A 12,073-nucleotide genomic window follows, 5' to 3' on the forward strand; every position below is an offset into this window, starting at 1 on the left:
GGGCAGTCAGCCAGGAAAAAGTTGCGTGTCACAACTAGAATCTAAAAACATTAGTATTGTAAGACTCACCAATGTAATTAATAATAGCTCGACATCTCAGATGATGGAGGATGTTACAGTTAAGTGCTCCATACTCTTTACAGTTTTGCTGCAAATGGAAGACTGTCCATATGCTGTTAGCACCAAGTAATTGTTCATGGTCAGGTTATTATGTACCTATCATCAGAATCCTTGAATTATGTGACAAAGAATTGCAGACTGATTTCTTGTTTTGAACTTTATGTCAACATGTGATGTAATAGGCTGATGAGGGAGTGAAATTGAAAAGTATTTTCTTTTCGTGTTCTAGTGATATTTCCTAGCAGCCATATTCTAGTTTGGCAAGAAACGAAATATAAGCATCTATGGCTGACACTATCAGATAGCTGAAGTTCAACCTCCAGATAGTATAGAGATCACTGATTATGCTAAATTCCAGGTGTTTGCCTCAACTCCTTACCCCGACTGGTTTGATGTGATGTGCTATGAATTCCTTTCTTATGCCAACCTCTTCTCTCGGAATAGCCTAGTGTCCTCAATTATTTGCCCCCCCCCCCCTCCCTCAGATACAGATTTTCTGTAGAGTTCTTTTAACTGGGAACACTCTTTGCCTAGGCTACTCTGCTTTTATGTTCTTTTTGCTTTGTCTGTCGTTATTTTGATATCCAAGGTAATGGAATTCATTCCGTAGTTTGTGCTCAATAGACTGTTTTTTCTAGCAATTCTTCTCAGTTTCATTAAGCTTAGCAACATCAGGTATTCGTATTATCAATATCGGTTCACCCTGTATCTTAATCCGACTCGAGCACTTTGTTCTTGACCTTTGTCTTATTTTTTCCCCCTGTTCTTGACCTTTGTCTTATTTTTTTTCCCCTCTTGGTTCTAGTACATATAGTTTATTACCCATCTTCTACAAATGCTACAATTTTATGAGGATTTCAATCATCCAATTTTACATTGTTGAACACATTTGATAGTTCAACATATCCTGTGAATATGGTGTTATTTTTCTCAAGTCTTGCTTTCATTACCAAGGGCAATATCAGAAATGCCTCTGTGGTGCCTTTACCTTTCCTAAAGCCAATCGGATTCCCACCTAACAGATTCTCAGTTTTCTTTTCCATTCTTCTCTTTATTATTTTTTGTCAGCTACTGGGATGCATGAGCTGTTAAACTCATTGCATGATAGTTCTCAACACTTAGCTGCTCTTGGTATCTTTGGAATTATGTTGAAGATATTTTCCTGAAGTCTGATGGTTTGTTTCCAAACTCATAGATTGTAAAAATCAACCTGAATAGTCATTTGGTTGCCACATCCCCCAGTGATTTTATAAATGCCAAATGATTGTCATCTATGCCTTTCACCTTACATGGCCACAGGTCTTCCAGAGCTCTCTTAAATTGTGACTCTAGTAGTATATCCTCCCCTATCATTGATACTGACTCCCATTTCCTCTTCTGTCACATCTTCAGCTCCCTCGTAGGGGCTGTCAATGTACTCTCTCCATCTATCCACACTCCCCTCTGCGGTACATATGTTAAAGGTAGAAGAGCTGCTGGAGTGTCCTTTTTTACCTATTTGGTTGTCAAGGGTTCATTTATGCATGCCTTAGCTATCAAATGATTGTCCTTTGTAATGACCACTTCTAAGTTGTCTAGAAATATGGTGCTCATCATAGTCCAGTTTTAGTTATATATAGTTCTACAACTTGAGCCCCTCTTTCCTTTTGCCCTATTCAACTCTACCCTCATATACACTGAGATGTCACTGTAGTTGAGACAGTAGACTTACTTTTGGAAGGAGTGGATTTCAGATACCCACCCAAGCACAAGTGTGGTTTTCACAAATGCTTTAAGGTTAATACAGGGATGGTTTCTTTGAAAAGGACATGACCTATTACCTTTATACATTCTTGTCCAAGGAGCTAGAGTGGGATGCACTCAGCCTTGTGAGGCCAACGTAGGAGCTACTTAAGCAAGCAGTAGTCATTTCGAGGGTTGGAAAACTGAAAATTGGTGGGAGAGCAGTGGTCTGACAAAATATGTTCCAGTACCACATCCAAATAATACACACATCTTTGTCCGTTAAAAGCTTGAGGTTTATTTCTGATGCCTTTGTCATCAATAAGCTGTTAAACTGTAATCTTCCTGTACACAGCCCTGGCTTTTTCATGCAGCTCCACCTCCCCTCCCCTGTCAAATATTTAAATTCTTACATGTGTACTATGTGCAGTATATTTTCATGTGCTACAGCATTGACAGCAAACTAAGAAACCAACAGATCATGAGGTCATGTGGTTATCCCTTGATATTGCTTTATTTGTGTGAACCTCTTCTGTTTCCCTTTTTTACAGCATCTCACATTTTGCAACAGCTGATGAATTTACTGATACAACACTTCGTGTGATAACAATTGAGAAACGGCAGTATGGCAAGTACCAATGCAAGGCAGCCAACAAACTGGGTGAAGCTCGGGAAGAAGTGGAGTTGTTTGGTGAGTCTTCTATGGCCTTCAGTAGTAATATTAGTTAAACAGTACGTGCATGTGTTCTTGTTGGAATCTGCCAGAAAACTCATGTAGTACAAGAAAGTTTTTGTGGTATCACATACATTTTAAATGCATGTTTCAGTATAGGCTGCTTGTTGCTTACTTATAGACTAAACTTTATTTCTGTTGATGATGGCAGAAGCTGTTATTACTTTAAAAACATTACACATTGTATTTCACATCTTTGCGAAGCATTTTGTTGGTATGCAGCAAGACTATGCATATGTGGTGCATGTGTTACTGTGAAACAGAGACATGCGATCTTTCTGTTTACTTAAGACCAAGACTTGTTAATGGTTTGTAGGACATATAAATCTATACAAGCAAGACCTTACAAAATGTGGTCTTCAGTACTATTGATTGCCTGCAGGGATTACATTCCATCTACAGTTTTGAGGGAGGCATAAAGTTATGAATATATGATAGACTGAAGTGTAAGTTAGTCTCAGAGTTCATAATTCCTGTCATTGACCCCTGATTAATTAGACATTGAAAATGACAGTCATTCTTTCTTTGTGACTTGCATGACGTGTTTTTTACTGGACACTGTCAGATTACTCCTAATTTGTGAAGAATGGATAGATAATATGCATATTTGTGGGTGTAGAGGTTTCACAAGATATTTTACGATGTTGCAGCAAAACCAGTACTTCCTACATTATTGATGTGTAGTGGATCTGTTGGTAATGTGCAACACAGTACGCTGGATCTTTCCTTGTGTTTGGCTCAATAACATATTGTATGTCACATATCACTATACAGAAAGTGACAGTGGGAATGTTTTATGAAAAAGATTTAAGCAAGCTGAACAAAGTTAAAATGAGTGTAAGGAGAGCAATGCAAGAAGTGTTGAATGGATTTGATGGCATGGAATTGACAGATGAGAAGTAATTTCAGGTGTATCTTAGAGGTGGTCCCGTAGGCCCGTTACCATTTGCAATAGGTAAAAATGATCTAGTAGATAATGCTAGAAGCTCCGTGATGTGCTTTTTGTGAACAATGCTGTTGCCTACAGGAAGGGTACACCACCAGAAGACTGTAGTAGGCCGCAGGAAGACCTGCAGTGGATTGACAATTGGTGCATAGACTGCCAGTTGACATTGAACATTAATAAATGTAACATATTGCATATAGATAGATGAAGAGAACTGTTACTGCTGGATTAGACTGTTGGTGATAAATCACTGGAAACAGTAATAAATGTAAAATATGTAGGAGTAACCATCTATAGTGACATACAGTGGACAGAATGAGAATCGTTGGAAGTGTTTTAAAGAAATGTAGCTTTTGTAATGAGACCTTCTTGAGCTAGAGCACGCGCGAGCATGTGCATGCCCCCCCCCCCCCCTCCCCTCCATGCACACTCACGACTATGTGCGTCTATGCCCCAACATGGTGCTGGCTGAACGCACCATGCCAGGATTGCAGTGTGGCAGGTAGACTTCAGTGGAGCTGAATTTTTTTTTTTTTTCCCCGGGGGGGAGGGGGGGGGGCTGGCATAGATGGAGAGGCAGAAGAGGGTTTGGGGAGGGGTATCTAGTGGCTTGGAGGCAGTTGCTTTGTTGTTTGGAAATATGAGGGTTGGCAGGTCCACGGACTATGCATGTGATGCACAGGTGTTGGAGCTGGTGGGGAGTGGCACACCATGAAGGTAATGTGGAGTTGTGAATTGGGAGTATGTGATACGGCAGAAGAAGGGGTAACTGTTATGTGATAATTCATCCACGAAAGGTGTAGCTTGCGAAACACTGATGACAGGTTTTTTGAGTATTGCTCACCATTCTGAGACCCTCACCAGCATTTTCTGACGAGATGAAGTTCTGATTAATTTTGTTGATTATCTGTGTGTGGCAAATTTCGTCGTGAATTTAGCATGTACTGTCATTAACTAATTCATGGTGAGCTGATTATTGAAATAAAATATGTCAAACAAACTGAAGTTAGATTGAACAATGTAAGATTCTTCTGCGGTAAATACACAGTCACAGTTGAGAAATATAGAATTTTATTGTTGAAGTGCTGCATGACATGTCATAATAGCTTAGTTTCATCAGCTGTATATATGTTGTAGTGTGTACATGTGCAAAAAGATATATATGTCTAGTAGTAGTTACTGGTATTGACATTATTTAATAAAAATTAAGTGCAAGACCAGGCCTGGTTCCAAGATTTGTGCTCCTGGTGTGCTCACTTACATGAAAAGTGCATCTTTGTGTGTCCAGCGCTCTCATCCTTGTGCCACCCTCTGGAAATGTATTTTAGAAAATGCAATGAAGGTTGCAGATGTTGGGGAAACAGGAAAGCAGCAGAAGATGCGTCTACAGCACGATGGTATTATGTGTAGGAGGTGAATGTTGCAGTTCATTTTATGACTAGGATGATATTAATTGAATTAGTTTTCTGTTTTTTATCTTTCTGCTAATGCAGTAAATTCATCTCATAATTGAAGAAATATACGTTCGGTAATGGTAATACAATGAACAGGACATTGAAATATATTTAACATTTTGACAGTGCATTTAAGGCTATTGCTCTTATGTTACCATTTTATTAAAGTCGAGTACATTGTGGGATTTGACAAACAGACCCTTGAGTTAGGTGTTATGATGCCAGTCTATCAGCTGAAACTGGTGTTAATTGGTTACATCAGCGGCCAAAAGCGAGCGTGATTTCACATATGGGGTAGAGTCAGTCTTGAGCTGAGTAAAGTTTTTAACCTCTTTGAAAACTTGTTTTCCATAGTTCTAATTTTTAATTGAAAGCATAAATATTCTTTGTTACGTCTGTGATAAGAAGGTTCTGTTACGTTGATAGGTGGATGGAATTCTAATAACTGATGGTTTTGGCCGTAAAAGCGGAGTGAGCAATCCGCTGAGGACTGCAGACACACTTGACCTCTTTTTCTGTTCATCTCTAGGAATGTTGCAATTTTGTCAGAAGATACACTGATGAACCAACATTATGACGACTGCTCACCATGAGACTGAATGCCACCTGGTGGCATTACAGGCATGTGATGCAGGAAGTACATCGTATAATCACAGCAAAACTGAATAGGGTATCATTCTAGTGATGATATGGGTCACATCTCTGACAAAGGGCACGCTGTTATGATTTGGCATCTTGGATAGAGCACCTCAGAAATAGTGAAACTAGTTGGCTGTTTGTGTGTTGCTGTTGTGAGCATTTTTGGAAAGTATTTGAAGGATGGTGAAACCATTAATACAAAACAAGGTATTAGATGCCTGTACCTCTTTATAGAATGAGGGCATCAGAGGCTTGCCTGCTCTGTATCAGATCTGATAGCAGAATACGTCAGTGCAGGCAGAAGAGTTTCGAAGCATGCCGTCCAGTGAAAGTTGTTGAACATGAGTGTGTAACAGGCAACCTCTTTGTCTTCCATTGTTGATCCAACACCACAATCAGTCATGATTGCAATGGTCATGAGATCATAAATATCGGTTTGTGCATCAAGAGAGTCATTTTAGCCTGATCAGATGAATCACATTTGTTGTTACACAAGGCCGACTGTCGTGTTGAGATACATCATCATCTAGGTAAACAGTTGCTTGAACATGCACTGTGCTAACCAAGCAGGCCTATAGGGGGCTGTATTCTGTTAAGTGTCACATTCACTTGTGCTCCAAGGGGCATTTAGTGGTAATCAGAGGTACATTGACAGCTGTGGACTACATTAATGTTGACCACTAGCAGCCCTTCATACTTGACAATTTCCTCTTTGGCTATGGCATCATCCAGAAGGACAACTGTGTGTGCCAGTGAGCCAGAACATTGTATGTCAATGTCTGATATGAACCCAGTGGAACACATTTGGAGCGTTATTGGGCACTAGCTCTGCGACCACAAACCACAGGCCTGAAATTTATTGCGACTATGTTACCTGTGTGCATACACATATTGTTCCACATGCATCCAGAAACTTAACAAGGACTTGTCAAAACTATGCTATGCAGTGTCTCTGTTGCATTGTGTTCCACAGGTGGACCAACATGGTATTAAACAGGTAGTCAATTTGTTTCATCTCATCAGTGTAAGAGCATCATGTGATCTTTGTGGCTGGTGTCGTATAGTGTTCAAGCAGTGATCTTTTAAAAACATAATCACTTGACTTTCAAATAATTTGATAAGTGGGACAGCTCTAATTGTACAATGAACAGTGTGACTTCTCCACTTTTGGATAGTTGCATAAATGAACAACATAGTATATGTAGTATAGAATGTAAATGTTGTTTAAAAACTCATTTCAGCAAACTTGTGTGCATGTGGCTAGGCAGGGAAATCTATTTGGCAGGCTGACATTGTGGTTGTATTGCTCTAGCAGTGTCTGTCTGCAAAATTCCTTTTTCCCCACACCCTACTGTCTGCCACCCCTCTACACTTGGTGCACTAGATTGGAGTGTGAGCAGAGTTCATTTGTCCATGGAGCACTGTTTGGGCAGGTGTGATTCAAGAGTTTTGCATCTCCCATGTTGAGGGAAAGCCAAATTATTATTGTGTGCTATACAAAATATTGTTTAAAATTGTTTTTTGGTGTTCATTTGTCGTGAAGTAGTACTTGTTTTGTTTATTATATTGCCTTCAGTGATTAGAATGCTTGCACTGCATCTGACAAATAGTTTTTGAATATTAAAACTGCTTTTCTTGTGTTTCTTGAGAGAATGACATCTATAGATACAGCAGTATTTTATGCTATTTATGTCCTGCGGAATGTGCAGTTTGCTTGTTATGTTTACCAAAAACTGGCACATGCTGCCATGTTTTGTTTGCAGAAACCATTATCCCTGTTTGTCCCCCTGCCTGTGGTCAAGCATATGGAGGAGATGCAGCAGAAATATCAACTAGCATGGCTCTCATTCTCATCTCAACTATTATAGTTGCATTGCATCGGTAGGTTTTATTGATGTTTTTATTTTTTACATTCAGTAGTAAGGAAGCATACTTCTTATGCTGTAGCATGTTTATGTATTGATAGAGTGTGCAAGTATTGAGTACTTAATAATACCTATTACAATGTACCAGATTTCCTGAATGGATTCTATCTGTAAATCGTAGTTGTTATTTTATCTACAACAAAACAGAACAACATTCATTAATGCCACTTATACAGTTAATTTAATGCATTAGGGTAGCAGACAGTAATTGCAAGGAATCATATTTTTCCAATTTAATCTGATCATACAAAATAGGTTTTATAATGGAACACAGTTTTCAGAGAATTCTGTTGCAGTAGAAAAATGTAATGTTGCATCATCATGCTTTTTAAAAACAAACAATCTGTACTATGTGGGCAGTACATATGTGATTGTCGGCATTATGAAAAGTCTCGATATATTTCCTCAAAACTATGTTTTTATGTGCTATTGTAGTTGTCTAATATTTGATATGATAAGTGTAATGTATGGAGAAAAATGTGGCTCTTATCACCTCTGCAACTACTGAAATAGCTTTGTTTTTTATAAGCAAAATTGTAAAAACTTATTTTGCATTAGTTTTATGTAAAGCCTTCGAGTATTTTGAAAGTGATAGTGAATTATCATTACTACTGTGGCAGTTAAAATGCTTGTGAACTGTTACTAATGATGCATTTATTCTTGTTTGCAGAAACCTCAACACCAAACATTAATTTTCGTTTTGTTGTGTGGCCAAATGAAGGCAGCTATATTCTTTTGGATCTTACACTGTTAGTCTTTCTGTGGATGGCAGTGCTTTGCAGATTATCTGACATATAAATATAAGTTGTGGGCATTGATCACACAGAGGCTAAAGGAGTTTCTGCTCATAACATTCCACATGAAATGAATAACATATAAAAACAAGACTTTAGAGGAACTATTTATTTTCGTATGGTACATATAAGTGTCTCCATTGTACAATAAGATTCTAAATTTGTTTTGGGGCATGTCACAGTTACTGTATTTCTTTAATGTTTTGTTTGGTATCTGTACCAAGCAGACAATTGGCTTTTTTCTGGAAATATGTTGACTGTGTCATTTTGAAAGTATTATGGAATATTGTGTGACTTGATAGCTTTACTCAGGCACAACATGTGTAGTGGTACAAAAATATGTTTCTTTGATGTGCTATGTGGTAGAATTGTGAGAGTGAGATTTTCTTTGAGAACATTACATTCCTTTTGAAATGCTGCTGCAGCAGCTTTTAATTTTTTTATATCTAATGGGCAGCTAAGTTTTTACTTAATAGCATTACTCATGGCATGTAAAGTTTTTGCATTATTGCCTTTTGTGGTGATTCATTACTGTGTATGATATTCGTAACTTTTGTACTAATGTAAATATTAGCTAATCGTACTCTTCCTTGTAAAATTTTTGTTTACAAGAGTCCAGTCCGTTGTGCAGGCTGCAGTAAAGATTGTAAACATATATTTTAGTCAGATGTAACCCTTTGAATTCTGTAGAAAAGTGGTTCTAAAGCTTATAACTTCATAAAAAGTTAAATCATCAAACAGGTGGAGTAGAAAGCTGTGGGTATTGCATAACACAGTAAATGGTATTACCCATTTTTGTAAGTTTAATTTAATTAAGTCTTTCTTAAGATCTGAGCAGTAATAAGACTGATATGGAAGCTGTTTCGAAAACAAAGTAATAAACTCAAAATATTAAAACCAACCATTGTTTTTAATCTTTGGCATTTGCAGATATGTGTTTGTGTGTTGGAGATATGTCTTTGCTACAGTTAAATATGTCATATTCTAAACTTTCTCTTACTTTTAGTTTCTCAAATCACAACATTTTGGTATACCAATTTTACTATATTACCCAGTATTTCTTGCTATCACATACACACAGTTTAAGCCTTTAATACTAGCTGCTGTTTTGTCATTTAGATTGAATAGCTAATAAACAGATCGTAAAATACTCAGAATCGTGTACCCACTGATATTCATCCGATTAGCATTTGCACGTTTTTTGTGTGGTTGACCTGCACCATGATATGCTTACTTGTGTGGGTATTTTCACTTTGTAATGTATCTTTGTAGTACTTCTGCAATATTTATGTAGTAACAACAGTATAGGTGTCTTTCCTTTGTGTTTATATTTAATTTGTTTGTGTACATATCATTTTTGTAACTTGCTTACAAGTTGGTTGTGGCTATTGTAAACTTTGGCTTTCATTCATAAATTGATTTAATTTTGGTCATAAATTTCTTATTGTACAGTTATTACAAGTACCTGCAGCCAAAAATCATTAGGAATTGTATAATTTCAGAGGCAGACGATTGTAAAAGACAAACATTCCAATACGTAAAAGTAACACCGGAATAAATTTTATATGCTTTTTCAGTTTTTCTGTATTAAAACAGTAGATACCTCAAAATATTAAAGTAGGATTTTTAAAAATAAAGATGTGTCTTATTAGATTTCAAATGAGACACTTTTGATTATATTCAGAGAACAACCTTCCTTACTCTTCATTTGTGTAACAGAACTTTCACTAAAATGTGTTACAGCGTAAGAACATTCACACCACGTGCATAAAAGTGGTACAGTTGCTATGTTTCACTTCAAAATCAGTAATAAATCAGCCTAGTGCTTGTGAATGTGAGCAGTGAAACTTAGATTCTCAGATTGTGAGGACATTTGGTAACTTACCATGACAAAATGTATAATTTTTTTTTTTTTAAATACGTGAAACGATATGGTAAAGTTTTAAGATACAGCATCAATTTCTGTGGACTACAGATAACACTAATTAGATAATGTTGCTGGAAAAGAAATTCTCAAAAAATAAATGTTTCACAAAAAGCAGCAACACTTATATTTTATGCCCACAAGAACAACATATAGTAACCAACACATAAACTGCTTACATTACAAGATGTGTGTTTTGGAGCTTTACCTACCGTTTCTACACATGAGCTGTTAACTCTGATGATACCTGTAGAATGCATTGAATTTACAGTTAAATGAATTGCAGAGATTTTTCAGCAATATGTATTCATAGTATGGTATTGTATGTGTAAGGGTTACAGTTATTGTCAAAATTTTAGGTTTTCCCATAATAATACTTTTAAAGCAGATACATTTGGCTGCATATGAACTTTATTTCTTTTCTCTAGACTTCAGCCAGAATAAATCTCTAGATTTTGTACTTAATACAAGAGCATTGGCTGCAAAACTGTCAAATATACATGTAAAGAATCTTTTACATTTTTGTAAACTTTCAAAAAAATTCAAACTGTTTTACTGATGTGCGCTGTCTGCTACAGAGGTTTTTATTTTATTATTTGCTACATATTCACCTGTGTTTCATGTGTTAATTTTTGCATCAGAGACAAAGGAGATAAAATATACAATATATTGTTTATGTGGATCATAACATTTTCCAGATAAGACTGGATGTCACAAGGAGGAAAATTATTGCTGTTAAGTTTGCTTGATAAATGTAGTTTGCTTCAAAATGTGTTATGGGATAACTGTGAAAGGAAGCGTAAATACGCATTCGTAAATACAGACTCTTCTAACCCCTCCCCTCTATCTTTCATAGATACATGAAAATAAGAGAAAATGATTAAAATGTAAATTAGTACATGAAAAACGAGATCTTTTCCTCCTCCTCCTACTCCTACTTCTTCTACTTCTCAGGTGATCTCTTGAAGCCATATAGAAAATCACTGCAGCTTGTTTATCAAAATTAAATGTTGTTTGTAGCTAGGATTTTCTTTTTTCAAAATATAAGAAAATATGCATTTGTAATGAAGTACAATGTGTATTACATAAGTATTAACATGCAAATTGAAAATTTGCCTTGTTGCTCATTGAGTACTGTGATGCCCAAAAATTAATATTGGCAGCTGATTGCCATCTTTTTTTACAGTTGTTACTGCCTCAAAGGCATATGATATCCAGTTTATATTTTCATAATGCCAATAACTAGATCTGTCATTATTTTTGTACTTTTATACAGAAATTTCAACAGTCTTTGTTATATTGATCCAAAGAATTTCCTTGAAATGAAATGTAGTTTTTTTGTTGAAATGTGAAATAAAGAGCACAATTTTGTCATTAAAAAGACCTAGCATTTAATATTTCTCATTATTATTCAGCTACCCGCAATTAATTTCATCATTGGTATTTACAAAACAGTTTCCTTGTTGCAATTGTACAGTCAGTCTCAGTAAAGCTTTCATGCTTTAAAAAGATCCTGTAGAGGCAAACTTTTACTCATGTAGTAACAACGGATTGAAAAACTGCCAGGTATATAAAAGTATGTTGCTTCTCAACTGAGAATTATTAACATCGTAGGGAAAGGTAAAAAAAGAACACTGTAGGCAGTCAGTCAAAATTTTTAATCAGAACTCACAACTGTGAATATACAGGGTGGTCATGAAAAGTCTGAAAAACTTGTAAGGTGTAGCAGGGTAGGAATGGCTTGAGATATAATTGCTTAGAAAAAAATTCTATACATTGCGCTGTTTCAGAGTTAATTAGCATTGAAGTTCGCCAG

At 36.4% G+C, this 12,073-nt stretch overlaps 1 protein-coding gene across 1 annotated transcript in view; it reads left to right on the forward strand.

Moving 5' to 3' along the window:
- LOC126203140 (lachesin) overlaps window positions 1-11,624 on the forward strand; it is a 28,448-nt gene extending 16,824 nt beyond the window's left edge. The window contains exons 5-7 of the mRNA XM_049937386.1: window positions 2,394-2,533; window positions 7,378-7,495; window positions 8,210-11,624. Of these exons, the coding sequence (XP_049793343.1) occupies window positions 2,394-2,533; window positions 7,378-7,495; window positions 8,210-8,231 (280 nt within the window). The 3' untranslated portion in view covers window positions 8,232-11,624. The remainder of the gene's footprint in view (window positions 1-2,393; window positions 2,534-7,377; window positions 7,496-8,209) is intronic.
- Window positions 11,625-12,073: the final 449 nt, after the last annotated feature.

Source organism: Schistocerca nitens, chromosome 9, assembly GCF_023898315.1.
Source record: "Schistocerca nitens isolate TAMUIC-IGC-003100 chromosome 9, iqSchNite1.1, whole genome shotgun sequence".
NCBI lineage: Eukaryota > Metazoa > Arthropoda > Insecta > Orthoptera > Acrididae > Schistocerca > Schistocerca nitens.